The sequence below is a fragment of the Lepidochelys kempii genome, chromosome 1, assembly GCF_965140265.1.
Source record: "Lepidochelys kempii isolate rLepKem1 chromosome 1, rLepKem1.hap2, whole genome shotgun sequence".
Lineage (NCBI taxonomy): Eukaryota > Metazoa > Chordata > Testudines > Cheloniidae > Lepidochelys > Lepidochelys kempii.
Genome location: NC_133256.1, coordinates 185,795,428 through 185,813,732, shown reverse-complemented (window position 1 = coordinate 185,813,732; position 18,305 = coordinate 185,795,428). Strand labels below are relative to the sequence as shown.

The window sequence follows — 18,305 nt, the reverse complement described above, 5'->3', positions numbered from 1 at the left end:
ATTCCCCAGCAGACTAGAACAATTTTAAGGTAAATTACATTTTTGGCCTGAGCTATTTGACAATGTCTTGTTTGGGAGAGAGATGAAATAAGGCAGAGGGGGTGCTCCAGTCCTGGGGCAGAACAACTCAGTAGCACTGAGGAATCCCAAAGGATATCATCCTCCCTTCCCTCGCCCAGGTTGTTTCATTTCCTTCCTCAGATTTGTTTACCTTAAAGCACACCTTGTTTTCCACATCTTTTGTTCCAAGTGCTCTTATAATTGAGAAGTCATTTCTTCAATATCCCTATTACCTACCTATAAATCTATCTAGCTCTTTGAAAAGTCACACAATATTAATACCACTTTTACATAATGTCAGAACAACAATTCTATTAGTAAAGCTTTCAGTGAAGTTCTGCAACCCGATTGGTTTCCGGAGGAAGAGTAGCTGGACAATTAATCTATTTTCCACCCTTTCCCTTTCTTCACAAGCGTTCGCCAGGTTCACTGATAAAACAACTCAACCCAGTAGCACAATGCATGACAATGTACATGGCTATTTTGGGGAGTAAATAAAGAGTCTCCTGGGTCCCCCATCTTTAGAAGAGAAAGACAGCACATGCAGGATGTTGGAAGGGACTCTGACCTTGGTAACCCTGCTTCCATATTTGAAGGGAACAGTTTTTCCTATTTCCAGCAGCAGCTGAGACCTAGGCTGCCGCATTGAGCAATCCCCATTTGCAGTTTGTCCTCACAGAGCCAAAACATCCCTGTGCACAAAAAGGCGGCAACACCTACAGGAGACGAGATCCTTGCAGAAAGGGACATCCACCCAAAGCGCGAAAAAGGCCCAGCTTTTCCTCTTATCTGCTCTGACAACAGCAGATTTGACGACTTATCAGTGCCTTTGGTTCCCTACCAAGCCATTGGAAATTCTCCCATCCCAAAGGAGCTCTGAGCTCCTTAGAAATTCACCTCTTTAGATCCACACAACCACTCAAAAACTCACTCGCTCACTCACCTCCCCACCCCCACCCCTCTTTAGGGAAGTCGGAAGAATGGAAGGGATGCCTTGAAGTCAGGATGGAAGAGGCTAGGAATCCCTCCCAAGTCATCTCCACTTCCCCCAGTACTCCCACCCCAAAGTCAAGACAAACACCATGAGAAGAATGCACTTCCCTCCTCCCCAAACACCCCTCCCCCCAGACTGACTCACAGTATTTCGATCCTTTCAGGTACACCAGCCAGGTGCTAAGAGCAGGTTAGCTTTCACTTCTCAGTTTGGTTTTTTCTTTTGTAGTTTTTGGTCTAGACAGGATTAGCATTGCTTTTAGAAAAGGAAGTGTTTAAAAAGTTTTCAACCTATTATCAAGCACTACAAGCCCTACATTCAGTAACAAGACAAGGGGGATAAAAGGAACCTGTTTCATTTTTGCTCTCTCAGTTAGATTAAGATGCAACAACTGTTCTCTCTTTCCCAAACTTAAATGCCATGGCCCCAATTCAGCCCTGGTGCAACTCCACTGGCTAAAATGGATGTATACCTGGGCTGAATCTGACCCAATATATTCATCTCCTCTCCCCCAAGCTCCCAATATATATATATACACCTTGCCTGATCTTTAGATCCCTACAAAGACCCTTATTATTCATAAGGAAATGGCAGGGAGGGAGGGGAAAGCATGTGTGCACCTAAAGGACCCTGAACAGCCACCCAATCAGTAACCTGCATGCCATCATGTGCTGTGCTGCAGATTAGACCACAGATAAACCAACCAAACAACAATCCCAAACCCAGGAGCAACAAAATGTTTCCTTTGGCAAGACAGATACAAGGAAAAAAATTCATGAGCAACATTTTCCTTCTAACAGAGTCAACTCCCTTCGCTCCCCCACCCTCCCCAACACCCACCCGCCCCCACCCAACCCTATAAAGTTGTAACCTATCAACAGGATCTCGAATACATACAGCATAATCATGTTTATCAATCATAATAAACATCAGTTCAACTAAACTCTACAGCTAGAATTATCTCCACTATTTATAAAGTTTGTTTTTCTCTTCTGATTTTTCAGTTCTGTGACAATGCTAAGCTATGCTGAGGTATTTTATGAAGGTGCCAGAAGCCAGCTGCTACCCACAAGCATTGTTCTCACAGCTCTGTGGTGCTACCTCTTACTGAAGGAGGGGGAGGGAAGGGAAGGGAAGGAGTGGGACTCAGATTATTCCAGTTGGGGACCCTCCACTTACTCAGGGACAGGAACTGAAATGTCTTCCAAGGAGATTCACCCAAGCAAAGCATACTTTGCAGGGAGTACTGGCATAAAGCCCAAGAGATGCTCCATGAAAAGGAATTTAGTCAGAAAAGCCATATCTGGTGCATTTGACACACCTGACCACACCAATCTATTCTGTACCACATACTCTCTTTTCCCCAAGGATAACATTATTTGTAGTTCCACAGCAGTCTCTAAAACGCTCCAGATGGAGCCCCAAGGGAATGAAAGCTCAGAGTAGTCTGTTCATTCAGGGTACGGGCAGGCATATGAGAGAAAGAAAAAGGAGGACAGAGTTGGATTGGTACAAGTATGCAATCAGATTGCCATCTGGATTTACTGGCTAGGGACGAAAGCAGGAATGTGTGTACATACCAAACTGTTAGGAAGAATACATGAAGGCTCAACTCTATTACCACCTTAATTATAGGCAGGATAGAGTCACGTGGCAAGTGGTAATTATTCCACTTCTCCTCCTCATTGATGATGAAAGTCAGAAGAGAACAATCGTGTTTTTATATTGTGCTGTCCATGTGTAGAGCTATATGGGTGCATGCATGTGCATACACATTTCCTTCCTTTCACTGCTCTTTGACGTAAACTGCTTTTAGGTTTATGGAATCTGATCCTATTCTGAATGGGTGGCAATACATAAGATACTGAACATAATAATTTGCAAATCATGAGTCAAACAGCCAGCAGATTTGCGTTAGATTAGAAAAAAGAGCAGATCACACTGTGTCCACATGCAATGCCTGTATCTTAACAGTACACAAAAAGAAGAGTGGTTGTACCAAAGACATTTGCATGTTAAATGCTCTGTAAGATAGGAGATCCATTGTAAAGTGTCTAAGATACTCTATGATCTGATCCAACTCCCACTGAAGGCAAGGGAGACTCCTACTGACATCAACAGGAGTTGATTTTGACTCTTCTAAGAAGTAGAAAGAGTGCAATTGCACTTCTTGAAGTGTGAATTGTTTTAACAACTTTCTGGGTCATATTTTTGTAAAAACTGGCTAACAAATCCAGAGCAGGCTGGTTACAGATGGATAACTATATAATGGATGCATTCATCGACCAGTCCGATTCCTCCTTTAATAATGTCTAATCTATAAGCGAGAGAGTATGTAAAAGACCAAACTGAATTTATTCTCAATATATGTGTCTGTGTACACATGTACATACAAACTGAAGATAATCCTATTCTTCCTCAAGACAACAGAGTTCAGTTTAACTGGCCATACCACAGTTAAATGGACATGTTAAGAGTTCACATTAGGGATTTTGCCCAAAGATAACAAGAAGATAATTGGAAATGCTATTATTTTTTGAACCAAATGTCATCAATAGCTAGGATCTGATGCAGTATTTAGTCTGTCCCAAAGCCTCTATTTCCATTACAAAAAGAGCTCCTTTCTGACAATTTTGTAAAGTATGGTTTCAAATTGGGAAGAAAACAATTTTATTTAGCAAAATATTACGTGTTGACAATTAAGGTAAATTGGAAGTCATTTGTGCCTCCATTATATGGCTCCAACTGCAATGGAGTTAAGATGTTCTGTTCTTTTATGAAAAAAATGGTCTTTTTGTTTTATTGAATGTTACTCTACTCCAAGAATATGCTTTATAGAGGACTTAGCACTTCTGCACTTTCAACACCTCAACCAGGAGGAAAAATGGAATCTGCTCCAGTGGACTGCTGGGTATTTTCTACTTAAACCAATAGAGGAACAACAAAAATTCTTACTCTTCAGTGATGTTCTTTATAATAGTAGCTACTTATTTTCAGAGGCCACAACTTAAAGGTATGGATGAACTATGCTTTATGCTGTGTGACCTCAGAGAAAACAGTAAATCACTATCACTGACCTAATCATTGTTACCGACGTGCAGAGAGAATTCCCTCAAGTTGTTTTGGTAACAGGCACTCCTCTGCTGCCCCCTGAGCACAAGGAGAGTCTCTTACTCCTCCTCCCTCTTTTTTTTTCCTTAAAAAGTTGCCTAAATTATTTTGATTTTTAAGAAGTCCATTGGAAAGACATCACCGATAGATCCAAGTTACATTTTGTTTTCATGTAATCGATAGACTAAAATAACCTCCTCCCATGCTGTATGGGGAAGAAGATCAAGAAAGGGATGAGGGTGGAGGGGCAGCGGAAAGCTGAATCAGCACAAAGGGAAGGCCATGTAACATGTGAGTTCATATATTGTTCCTACTTCTGTTGAGATTAATATCAAGATTTGTTATCCCAAAAGGGGCAACAAATGACGAAATGCATTTCCAAGTAAGTTAACATATGTATTATTACATACATCCTGAATGTTTTCTTTAGAAATCTCTCCATTATGGCCATAACAGCCAATTCACTTCCAGGTGAAATTCAAAGATGGAATTTTTGAAGCCTACAAGGGCATGTGATTCAAATTCCTGAAGAGAATGTCTCCATTTCTGGGCTGTATCACAACAGTTAAAATCTGATGGATGGTCTTATTAGTGACTTGAACACAGCTGTCCAGTATTACCAGCAGAGCATTTTCATATGAGGACCCTCTACTTTCCATTGTGTTCCCACTGATAGTCCATCAGAGCCCAAGTGTTATGGACTTCATGGCAAAGTGGTTTTTTGGGTCTGATATGGCTTTTAATTAATTTGTGTTACTTTACTTATTGAAGGCAGAGGATATATTTGAGTAGGTCTGGGGCAATGATGTGTTGTCATGAGTCTCCCAATTAAAACAATTTTTTAAAATGTAAAGTATATTGTACTTAGGCTCTGAGCACAATACAAAAACTATTATAAACCAGGATTTTTCTTATGTAGGGAGTATATCTCAGTACTAACTGGAACAGTGCGTGTGTATACATACACACACATGCATGTTATATATAGCATTCCCTGCATATACACTACGTAACAAGTCAGTAAATAAACTAATATTCTTTTTTAACTGGCTTAGGATTCCTCACAAAATTCACATTTGTCAGGAGACTCCATCTAAAGGTGAGTATGTGCAGGTGTGTGAACAGTACATGAATCTTTCATCCCTTAACTACTGGGGCAGAGGTCAACTGAGTGGTTCAGATTTGTCTGAACCAAACCTGAATGAGTTCTCTACCAAAATTCACATGACCATCACCCTTTTAAGACTTTTTCCTGAAGAAACATTTGTGTATCTCCCCTTCTTCATATCTTTTTTGGGGAGGTGTTTATTTCTTGTGTTTCTTCATACATATGTCCCTTCCTGGGCCTACTATACATATCCTAATTGTCCTTGGAGATTATAAAGTGAATCGGTCTGTCCCACTAGCTTTTACCTGCTATAAGATATGCTTGGAAATGAGAAAACAAGCCCAGACATCTACATATATGGAATTTTATGGAGTTGTGGTACAGAAAGATGACTAGATAACTTTCAATTTTCCCTTCCATGTACAAGGGCTTTAAGGAATTTCTTCTGGTCCTGGCCAATGAAACCTGATTTTATTTATTTATTTCTGTGTGTGCGCACGCGAAAGTCTATTGAATTCAAAATTCTCAGAGATAATCCCATAAAACAACAAAGGAACAGTCTATTCACTCAGTGATGGATTTAAGACAGATGATGACATTTATGGGCAACAGAAAACCATTTGTGCTAAGACATCTATATTGACTTGTATTTTTGGATTATAAAGAGTAAACTATCATCCTTTGTGGTGGAAAAGTAACCTCAACTGCAAAATAATGCCCTCAGCCGCTGTTGGCTAATTTTTGAATCTGTGGGACAATACTTTTCCACTCCAATCCTTAAATCCTCAGTCTCTAATTCACCAATCACTATTGAATATCCTTGTAGACACTTCAGTTTCTGTTGCAGTCATGATTAAGGTTTAAAACAGCAATTTCCACCACATTCCAATACCCGATCATTCATCCATCTCAAGTTATGAAAGAGTGTGCATGTATAGTCTTACTACGCAAATATAATGCCACTGCAACCTCATCTCTGGGTTCTTCTCCTCTGTCCTTTAACTAAAATAGTAGAGGTGACCAACGTCCACAATAGGAAACAATACTACCAATGATGAGCAGGGTCCAGGCAGACCTACTGAACAATAGGTCTACAATCAGACATTGACATGTTCTTTGATAGGAAATAAAAACACACTGGGCTTGAGCCAAGGGGGGAGTGGAAGGTGTGGTAGGATAGGACAATCTACTGCCAGTTCCCCAGGGCAAAAAGAAGTGCATTTCAGCCAAACCTCCCTGGACATGTGACTACTTAAAGTTTCCAATTTCTTTCAGAAGAGACCACTAAGAAGCTCCCTGGAGTCTGGGCCCCTTACAGGGTGATTGGTTAGCAAAGGATGAGGGAGGGAAAGTTTAAGGTGCTCACACCAAAGCCATGTGACCAATGCAAAAGGAATCAGGAAAAATCAATTTTTTTATAATAAATAACCATCCAAGCTGCATTAGTGTTCCAGATATGTATGCATCACACCCCCCTCTCAGCCACAAACCAACAAGAATGGGAAGTTAAAAATCATCTAGACAACTGATGGCACAGTCCCTTTGAACTGCGGAGAGAGGTTTTTATGCTGATTTAAGGCCCACATTCTTTGTATTTCCTAGATAAACGCATAGGACTCACCTCCCAGCCCCAGATCCATCAGAAAACAGAGGATACAGTGGAGAGGATATCATCCGAATGCCCTTTAACAAACAGGCTCTTGGTAAATTTTACTTTTAAGAGTGCCTGGAGGTGACTGGGAATTTTCAGACCCAAGTGCAAGCATTGTAGCTGCAGCGTTTCCTGCCCTCTTACTTGGCTGACTACAAGTCCCATGGGACTGATATTTCCTTTGGTAGAAACTATAGTCAATGCTATGGCCTCTAGACCAACATAGTGGGTAATCAGCATCTCCTCTTCCACTTCTCCCTCCCTGAATCATACCCATCTATACCTTTTACTTCTCCAAAGCTGTTACACTATGGGCAATTTATATTCTATATTATTCATAGCCCTAAAATCTTCTGCACAGACTGAAGTCACAGAGACTTCAATCACACCAGAATATTTAAATTTATTTAACCGGTAGGGTGGAGGAGTAGGGGACCACTTGGATTAGTAATCACCTGACATTGCCATTCTATGTACACACCAAAACAAACAAACAAAAAAAACCCTAGTTAAAAAAACCAAGTTAAGAGTCTGCCCCAAGGATATACAAATTATCAATCCCCCCCAAAAAAGATTAAAACAAGCAGCAACTTTTATATAAAATAAAAAACAAGACAAATGAAAAAGAAATTGTCAGTAGCATCTATCGCCTCTCTGCGTCTGAACTGCACTTATACAAACTAGTCCATTAGTACAGCAGCTTGCTAGAAATTGACTTTGGTTCAAGCTTAGTTTTAAAAAACAAACAAAAAAAAAATCAAGAACACATTACAAATGGTGGACGGACATTTGTTAGTTTCCCTGCTTGCAGTTCACTAGTTTTGAAATTTTATGGATAATTATTTTAAATAATCTGTGAAACAGGAAGGTGGAGAGAGAGAGTAAGACGTGAACAGAGAAAAACATGAGTGAGGGGAAGAAGAGATAAGAGTTTCTGCCATTTGAATATAAATGTAAATCCCACACACTTGGGTCACAGACCAAAGTGTATGTTGGGTTTAAGTTGCTGTCTTATTGATCTCAGGTGGTAAGAGACTCCAAGATCCCCCTTGATGATCAGCAAAAGCCAACCTAACTATATAAACTTGCTATCTTGAAACTCCCTGGTGACACCACCCCCCAACCAAAACCAAACACAGAGGGGGTGCTTGTGACACCCTCCCTGAGTGTAAATGTGTTTTAAACACATGGCAGAAACTTTTAAATCCAACAGGAATGGAAAGTTCAAAGTGAACTGCATTGCAGAGATCCAGTCTTCTCTTTAGAAATCTTTTTGGTTCAGAAACTCGATTGGTATATTAAAAAATATACATCACTAACCTCTGGAAACCTACTATTCTTTCTCATCCATTCTCATAAGCTCTCTGTTCTGAGATGCTCCTTGTTATGTGGATTGGAAACAACCCTAGAGACACAGCTACGTCAGCAAGCCAACACTGAGCCTCTAGTCAGAGATGCTTATTGCCATTTTGATCAAGGTAGCAACATCACTTCTCAGAGACCATGTGAGAACACCAAGATGTGTGCAAAGTCCCAGTGTTGACTAGATAGTCTGGTGTTATTTCCCACATCAGGCTGGACAATTCCAGCTGATTGGTCACTGTCTCTTATTTCCAAAGCACCAAGCAGGGTGGTAGAGAAAAAAAACCTACAAGCTATTTAAAACAGAACAAGGGCGCAAGGAAGCCGAGAGTGCTTTCTTACGATTGTGTTGGCATGAAATTGGCAGCAACTTCTGTTCCAACAGACCTGACATCTATCCCTGTAGATAGAAGCACTTGCCAGTGGAAAACTGTTCCAATGCAGCTTCCTGTACACAGCAAAAAACATGCAAGGGAATATTCCTTTGATTAGAGAAGCCAGTTTCACCTTTCAAAATCCTGTGCCAAGTCAGTTGCTAGGAAGCTTGGACTGTGGATGCCTTTAGATATTAGTGATATTGGCATCCTCAGGTAACTTTGCATTTCTAGGATTTTTTTTTTTTTTAAAAGGGGCAAAATCCTAACAATACAGCAAAACCACCAAAACAGATGTCTGAAATAGTCTGGGCTCTAAGTGCCAAATCCTGCTCATGCAACTCAGAGCAAAATTGGCCCTTTAGCCTAAGTAGTTGGATGAAGGAGAGCTGTAGTATAGAAGTTATTTCTACCTCCCTCACCATAAAAGCACAGACTAGCCTGGAGATTTGCACACAACTTGCTGCCTCTACATCGAGCTTCCTGCAAAAGTGGTGAAAATAATCTCTCTCTCTCTCAATACCTCTGTATAAGTCACTGTAAAACAAGTTCAAGGATGAGGAAACTGTGAGGAATACTCCCAGGAGATTAGGACAGGAAGCCTCCTCATGTTTCCCTCTTTCTCTCCCCTCTCCTCATGGCGTGGGAGCTCACTGAAAACGATCCAGGAGCAAAGACAAATGCGTCCAAACCATATATATAAAAATAATAATAATAATAATAACCATAATAATAATAGAGATACACCAGTAATACAGGCCTGCCTAAATTGTACCAGTTAAGAAAGGAACCCCCAACACGATTGATACGATTATAAACACCTTGTATGACATAACGGCCTGTACAACAGACCTATAAAATGATAATTAAAAAAAAAAAAAAAGATATTTAGACCAAAAGAACTAAGAAATCCCCTTCCTATGTTTGAGTTGATAACCCACCTTAACTTGTCATTGTGACTGCTGGAAATGATAAGTAGTCCTTTCACTTTTTTTTTTGTTTTTTTGTTTTTTGTTTTTTTACATTTTTGGTTAGAAAGCTCTCCGATCCATGAAGCGATCCTGAAAAGACAGTGTTTATTATAAAATTAGGCAAATGTCTGTCCCAGCTTTAAATCCTTCCTGTTTTGTTTTTATATTTTTCCGTCTCTCCCTTGTCCCCAGCAACATGGCGAGAGGAAGCCGATCACACTTTTCAGTTTATAAACCCAGCTGGCAGCCAATCCCACTGCAGAGTGAAACAGGCTGGTGGTAGCACAGCTCAGCCCGGCTCACTGTGCCTTGGAGGCAGTAGTGGTGGTGGAAGTGGCCCCACTGGCAGAGGCCACTGTGAAGAGAGAGTTCTGGATGGACTCAGCTGAGGTGGAGGTGGCATGAAGGCTGGCGACTGGTCCAGAGGCCCCTGCGGAAGCGGCAGCTGCAGAGACCAAGCTAACTGGGTTGCTGGTGAGCAGAGAAAGGTTCTGAGGGTTCAGGAACAATGGGGCAGTAACGATGTTAGGAGTACCTCCAGCATTGGCAAACACCAAGTTCCCAGTTGCATCCAGTGATGTTATTGGAAGAGAGCCACCAGATGCAAGAGCTAAAAAGGGAGAAAAGTGCAGGGAAGAGAACACTAGCATTAACAGCACAGAGGTATGCAGCAAAGTGCAACAGAACTTCAGTTTTCCCTCTTCTGAGCATAGCCTTCTTCCCATGACTAAAGATTTCTTCCTCTTACTTAAACGCAACATAGAAAGATTCACAAATCAGTTGAAAATGGGATTTGGCATTATCGAGGCAGGCAGAACTAAGCATGTAAGAGGGAGGATCCTCTCACTATCCTAAAGAATAGAGAAGGGTCGAAAAGAAGTTTTTTGCTATTCATTTTTACCTATATCTCCCTAACACGTGTCTATCTAAAAGGAATCCAGAGTTTGTTTTAACAAGATATGTTACATAAAAGAAAAGAATAGAGGTTATGAAATATTTTAATGCATTATATAGTGTATAATCCTAACTCATTTTCAAACTATCTGCAAAAAACTGCTTTTATCTGCTTCTGGAAAACCAGGATCTGTTCTACAGTAACTGTATGTTGTCAGCCTCATGCAGCTAAGTAACTGTGCAAGCACGTGGCATAATTCAACCATGTGGTACCTGATGTCTTTGGAGCATCACTTCACACTACCCAGATCAGCTGCAGTTGCCACCTGTTTGCGTTTTGACTGGGAAAGGCTGAGCAGCTGAAGCTAAGCACAAGCTGTTTTTAAGTTTTGTAAAAATATAAAAATAAAGTTCCTATCTAGAATACAAATTAAAGGCATCTCGCTGGATATTTTCAAATCTTAAAAATATAAACCCGATCCCAAGTCATCTGATTGTTCTCAGAATTTCCCATCTGAATGTTCTCAAAGCATCAGCACAGGGTGAAATGTCTGGCACCAGGGAAACTGCCCTCCACTGTTCTGTCACCCTATAACAGGAGCCAGTACTTACTGAGAGAAAGCTCCCTGAGAGCACTGGATAAGATTTTGCAGAAACTGAAATGGCTCTAAGGGACTGATCCAAAACCAATTGAAACTGAAGGGAGTCTTTCCACTGACTTCAATGTGCTTTGGATCAGGACCTTAGTGGGGACATATTGCTCCATCCTACCGGCCAGAAAAAGGCCTATTCAAGGAATCTAGAAGCGAAAACATATTGACACAGAATGGGAGCCACTACAATATGAAGGTCACTTGACTTGTTTGAGTAAAGCCTTTTTAAATTTTGATGCACTTTAATAGTTACATACTACCTCAAAAATCTACCCAGGGTTCAATTTGCCATGAGATCTGCCCTCAGAATAACATTCTTCTTTGCTCTTTGAGCACTTGGTACAAGATTTTTTTTTTTTTTAAACTGAATAGTTAAATTTAGTTTATAAATAACTGGCCTGATTTTCAGAGGTGATGAGAACCCAAATGGTTCTCAGTAAAGTCAATGGAAATTGCTGGATGCGCCACACAAGAAAAAATCAGGCCACTCATTTAGACATTTAAATAAAGAATTAACTCCTTATTTTATGGATTTATAGCTCCTAAATAAGGACTTTAGATACACATTTTGAAAGTCTTGATCTTGGATCTTTGTGTTCAGGTTTCTTGTTCTCGGAACTGTTCTGCTATCAGCCTTGATCAAGACAACTATACTAAAGCATCTGCTAAACGAGCTGTAAAAAGAAGATCTCTAAACAGCCTGTTAAAATTGTTCCTCCATGTCCAAAATGAATGCAGTCCCTCCCCCCCACACCCCAGCACCACATTCTTCCTTATCACCACCACCAAATCCCTGAGATTGTATGCTGTCCTAACCTGCCTCCCAAGTTTGTATCTTACCATTCACAATTCTAAAAAAAAAAAAAAAAAAATCATCTGTGTGCCATCTTTGTAAAGCTTCTGTCCCCGACTACTGAATTTTGGAGATGAGGAATGTCACCTCTTTTTTTGGTGAGTAAACCACACAAGTAACAAAATCAGTTATATATTAAAAGGAAGTTTACTAACCTTGAATGGTTGCCAGTGTACTGTTGCTCATCAGAGCTGGGCTGAGAGCACCACCTAGCGTCCCTGGATTGAGACTGAGTAAGGCACCTCTGTGATATCAAGAAAACAGACCAGGAGAGAGATCAAGGGAGGCTGTGTTACTATTCAGAGACCATCATATAGATAAAGAAGGTAGAATTCAAGGGTCTGATTTTTAAAAAAACAACATTTCCTGTAGTATTTTAATTTCTCCCATACCACAATGTGGTCTTCACAGCTGCCCTTCAACACTGTGCTTAACAAGTCTGAAGAACAGGCACCCAAAAAGCACAAGCTGCAGTTATTACTGCCGTGAATTACACTCACAGTGACTTCTTGGGCCACTGCAACTCTTTAGAGAGCTAGCAGAAGGAAATGAGAAAAAAGAGAAACTGAAAGAACTACAAGGCATTTACAGCAATATTTTTTTAGTCACACAGCAGCAACAGAATGATTTCCAATAAATATTCAGGTGCTCTCCATCTTGCTCTGGGTCGAAAGGAACAGAACTGAACACAGGGGAACGAAGGGAATCTAAGATGCCAATTCAATTTAAAGTTAGCAACAGGGGTAGTGTAGTTTAATGGCTACAGCAAGGAAATAGTAGTCAGAGCTCCTTGGCTCTACACCCAGCTCGGCCACTGACTTAATGTATGACTGATCAAGTCACTAAACCTTTCAGCTTCCTCATCTATAAAATGGGGATAACACCGCTATAGGAGTGTTGCAAGGCTTAATTCATTAGTATTTGTAAACCCTTTGAGAGGTGTAGGTGAAAAACATAGTATTAAAAAATCATGATGAACAGAGCCCCTGTACTATTTTCTTCATTTATCATCTAGAATGCAAAGACAATCCTTACCCAGCTGCAAACTGTGAGGGTGCCATCAAGCCTGGGTTTAGCCCCGCTGCAGCAGCCATGGCAGCGAGACTTGCATTTGCAGGCAACTGTGCAGCGCCTTGTAGTGCGGCTGCTGCCGCTGTTTGCAACCCTGATGCCGTCACCATCACCTGGCTGGTCCCAAGAGGGGTGGACAAGGGAGTAGAGGTTGTCTGTGTTGTGCTGGTCTCACTGGCACTGGATGCCTCGGAAGTGGAGGCTGAGGCAGAAGGGGAAGGACTCAGAGAGGGTGAAGTCACTGCTGAGGAAGCTGGAGGTGCTGTAGAGATCACGGTTGCTGTGTTGTTGGAGGTGGTTTCTGTTGTGCCTGGAAGGAGGATTCCAGTTAGAACAGTCCAAAGCACAGGCATGCTTGAATAGAAACCCCTACCACCTGGACTCGACAGCACAGGAAAGAGGAAGTGAGACAGACATGTCTCTGTTGGACTGAAGGGCACAGTGAATTCAAGAATGGGGGACTGGTGAGTGTGGATTTCAAATCAAACTGACTCTTCAGGAGGAAGCTGGGTGGCTCAGGTTGGTAACGGGAGTGCCTTTTGCTTCTAGGTCACCAGGGGTGACGGTCTCAGCAGAAAGGCGAGACTGAACAGCCATGAAAAATGAATTACTCCAACATAGGACTGAGGCACATCGGCAGGGCAGTGTAAGGGAAGCTTTCTGTGGCAAAACAGAGGACTTCACTTTCTAGGACAGTCAGTCCAGAGTCTTCCATCAACACTGAATTGCTTTGTAATTAAAAAATTTTAAACAGGCAAGTGGGAGTGAGATGAGAGGAAGGAAATCAGACTGAAGTCAAATTGAGTATCTGGGCAGAGAGAAGGGAAATCCTCCATATTGTTTCTTCGCACCTGTATACCTAAGCTATATTTGTGAGCTCCCAGAGAATTCTTTGCTCCCCACAAAGCACTCCTTTGGTTCTCTATTTTTCACCTTCAGCTAGACAGGTTATGGGCATCTGAGACTCCTACACAACATGTCTTACAAGGATACAACAAATCCAAGAGCCAGTTATCTACAGAGATTTTAGACTGCAACGCAGGAGCACCAAAAATCTCAAAATATTGTTCACCTTAAAATCTTTATCTGTTTGATATGTAGACACCACCAATAATCCACTGAACTTCCATTCTATCATTTGAATTCGTTATCCCTGACTGCAATGGTTTTCTGAAACACCTTCTGTGCTGATACAGCTTAGGTTGTATCTTACCTGTGACTGACAGACTAGTTACAGCAGCACTAGTCAGAGGGAGCACAGGGTTGACAGTCAGGGTAGTAGCTGCACTGCTTGTCACAAGGCTTGGCGTGGTTGCCACCTACAGGTTAGAAGAGAACATAACTGTACAACTCGTAAGAAGGAAAAGAGTTACCTGACTTGCGTTCTTATCTTCTCATCCTCAACCAAAGATAAGGATGGGAAATCCTACACATTTTTTTAAATTCATTCGATTGCTTTAGTACTTGAACAGGCAGAGTCTGGGACCACATTAGTGACATTTGCTCCACTCATGGACCTGACAACGAGCAGCAGCAAATCCACCACACACATACTGTCCCAATAGCTTAGTGGTGGCTCATCAGAAACTAACCATCAACATCCAGCATCTCAGGATTTCCAATTATCCTCATTTAACAAGAGGCAAGTGTTCAAGGAGACTTTCTCAGAGAGAGGAAACTTAGGGGACCCAATAAAAAAATTTTTGTACATGCTTTTTCTGATACTTCTCAAGCTCCAATTCACTTCCTCTAGTTGAAGGCACTCCAAGCACCAACGCATCCTAGTCTTATTTGTCAGATAGGTGTTTTACCATTGTTAAAAGTAGTGTCTTGTTTCACCTTTATCAACCAAATTATCTGAACTTCACTTCTGTGTGTTTTCTTGGTTTGAAGGACCTCTTTCAGAGCATTCAAATGAAATCAACTGCCTTTACTTCTGGACAACTTAATGGAAGAAAGCTATAAATAAACTGAAGGGAATTCAGAGAAAATCAACCAACGTGATTAATGGGCTGAAGGGATTGATTTATTAGGAAAGATTAAAAATTAAATATCCATATCAAGGACTAGAAGTGTATGTATGTACATCCAAGACATGCTAATTGTCTATAAATATATGAAGCATATACACATCAATGAAAGAAAGTGATCATCAGTTATACCCTCTTGGACAACCCAAAATAAGACTAAGGGATAGCACTAAACCAAAGAAAATGTACACAAATGATTAGGAAATCTTTCTAATAGGGAAATCTATAAGATTGCTGAATATACTCTTAAAGGAAGTGACGACTGTCGTTTGACGTGTTTAAAACTAGGCTGGAGAAGGATGAACCTGTTAGCATTTTGCTCTAACACTCTATGAACAAAAATAAAAAGAGAAAGAGCTAGAGCTGCAGCACATCTCCTCATCAACACAGGCTACTGCGAGCACATTAAACCTGTCCACCATGCTCTACGCTGGATTCCTACAGAACACAGAGTCAAGTTCAAGGTCTTGGTCCTTATCTTCAAGGCTCTCAATCGCCTGGGCCCAACATAGCTGCAATAGTGCCTAAAACTCCCAGATGAAAAACCAGGGTTGGCACTTCTGCTCCTTAAGCGTAAAGTAACTTTACACCACAATGTAAAACTTGTGGTTGCAAGTGACAGAATCTTCTCAAGGGCTTGTCTGAGAACTCCCACAGGAACTAAAACCTCACAAAAAAAAAAACAACACAAAAAAACACAAACCTCACCACCTTCTGCTCCAAGTGCAACATGCAATTCTTCAACCTTGCCTTCTCTAACAAATACACAGCAACATGTATAAAAAACAGAAGAAAACCCCTTCTAAAACAAACACTACACTGCACACACACAATTTCATCCCTGAGAAGAGGATGACAGAAAGAACAAACCACACATGACAGATGTTAGTCATGACATTTAATACACTACTGTATGGTGCTCAGATACAACAATGATGAGGGCAGTATAAAATCCTATATAGAATAGACTAGCTATACGCTACATGAAATCCACAGACTTCATATAATCAGAAGCTCAGTTACCTTGTCTAGATAACAACAGCCATCCCTGAATAATGGTGGCATGGAGTTCAAGGAGCGCACTTTGTTTACGTATGTTTTCAGTACGTTTGTGTTTACCTTAGCCAAATATAAGGTTTAGAAAATGAGTTACAAAGATTAGCTGAAGTGTTTTTTCACTTTGATATACATTAACCCTGCCACAAAGGGACAAAAATAGTAGAATCGGGTTTGGGTGACAGTCTGCCAACTACCGCCTAAAAACTGATAGGATCTACTGCTGATCCAATGCATTAACGTGACTGGAACAAGATGGAAAGGATGGAACTGGGTAACATTTTTTTCCTTTTAAAGAAAGGGTTTTGGATAAGTACACCGATCTGGAACTATGTGAATTATGATTTCTTAGCATATGTCCAAAGCAGTAATATAAACTGCATCTTTGTGAGTGGTATTTAGTCAGCTGTAAATTACTGCCAGATCAAGTTAGAAGTTCAGTTTGCGTATTTAAATAATGCATTCACACTGGCTGATTTGTAAGATTTACCTTTTGTTTATAGTACACAGTGGGAACCAGTAAATATAGTATTGAAAATGCCAATTAAGTATGTCAGTTACATTTGTGAGCATAAGTTTGCTGCACAGAGCAGGTGAAAAATGTGTGTAATTCCCATTATTGCCAGGAGGAGAGGAGTGACTGATCTTTTCCAATGTGCTGAGCCATCTTCATTTCTTGATTCTTACCAGTGAGGTTGGGCAAGGGAAAATTGCTTTGATGGGAGAGCTGCTGGTTCCACCACTACTGGGTGGGTTGATCCTTTTCTCCTTCTGGCGCCGGTTACAGAACCAAACGCGGATCACCTCCTTCTCCATGTTCAGCTGGTCAGCTATCAGGGTGATCTCCTCCGAGGTAGGCTTTTGGTTCTGAAAAATGAGAAATATCTGAAAATCATGGAAATTACTTTGATGAGTGCTGCATTATGGGTCCAGCATAGCAGGATTCTAAACTAAAGAGCTGGAGGAAGGAACAACATATAGCTGGAATAGACCTTCCTGTTTTATCAAAGCAGATGTTGTCAGGAATGGATTAAGCAAAAGTGGGACCTGATGGACCATCCTCCCAATCCCCTAACCTCAGATGGACACTTCTTCCTGTTCAGAATCCCGAACACTCAGAACTCCCTTCTTCTCATCCAGCCCCTCCCCAACTAAACAGACCCTTTTTTCTTCCTACCTGCCAACTCCCAAGTTTGTCATTTTACAGTTCTGTCCCAGCTCCCCAAATGCTCCTTCTTCTAAGTTGCCCCCAAAACCTCTTCTGCTTTGTCCGAGGTAAGCCCTCTCCCTGAAATGCCTCCTTAACTACACTTTCCCAACATGACTGCTACTGAACATGGATTTTTCCTATAGCACTTCCTGAGCTAGATTCTCTTTTGTGTTCAAGCAGACAGGGTGCCACTTACTGCTCCCTGACATAGGGGCTGGTCTGTGCCAGCCCCATCGTTAGTGTGAGATGCCTTGGGCCTGCACTAACCTACACCACTTGCCTAGGGTCTCTAAGGGACCCTGGGCCAGAGGAAGTCCAGCAAAGCAAAGCTCTGCTATGCCCAACATGTCCCCTAAACTGGGGTGTGGCTGGTGTTAGAACTGGCTGTGCTGGCTCTGTGCCACTTGAAAGTTCCCTTCCATCAGGACAATTCTCGACAGGTCATGTGTGTCCACAATCTGGCCCCCCACCTCCATCTTTCTGGTCACAAGAAACACTAGCGGAAGCTGTGTTCAGTGTAGCTGGGTAAGGGAGTTAAAGCTCATGTGTTTCTTTCAGAGAGAAGGGAATAATCATAATTTCTGGAGGGCAGAAAGCCAGGGATGAAGCCTGAGACCTTGCAGGAAGGGGAGATTCTTTCATCACTTCATGGGAAAGGCGGAGGTAAAAAGGGCTAGCACCAGTGATGATCAGATGCTCTGCAAGTTGTCAGTACAGAGAGCACAACAAAATGATGTTCAGGAGGCCCCCTGCAGAGGTGGGACTTGGACTCTAATTTATCCTGCACTTGTGACTACAGTACTTAAATTACCAAAGTTACACACAGTCAACTAAGAGTCTAAACATAAATGATGTTTGGTTCTCTTTCCACCTTCCCCAAGTGCACAGACGCTTATTTCCTTTTCTT

The 18,305-nt window shown here is 41.3% G+C and overlaps 1 protein-coding gene across 12 annotated transcripts in view; it reads right to left on the bottom strand.

Annotated features, from left to right (window-relative positions):
* Positions 1-2,863: 2,863 nt before the first annotated feature.
* POU2F1 (POU class 2 homeobox 1) overlaps positions 2,864-18,305 on the bottom strand; it is a 175,047-nt gene continuing 159,605 nt past the window's right edge. For all 12 annotated transcript variants that reach the window (XM_073304768.1, XM_073304795.1, XM_073304805.1 and 9 more), the window contains 5 exons: positions 16,876-17,055; positions 14,316-14,421; positions 13,067-13,412; positions 12,187-12,275; positions 2,864-10,241 (listed from right to left, as the gene is read on the bottom strand). In XM_073304768.1, coding sequence (XP_073160869.1) covers positions 9,931-10,241; positions 12,187-12,275; positions 13,067-13,412; positions 14,316-14,421; positions 16,876-17,055 — 1,032 coding nt within the window. In that variant the 3' untranslated portion in view covers positions 2,864-9,930. The remainder of the gene's footprint in view (positions 10,242-12,186; positions 12,276-13,066; positions 13,413-14,315; positions 14,422-16,875; positions 17,056-18,305) is intronic.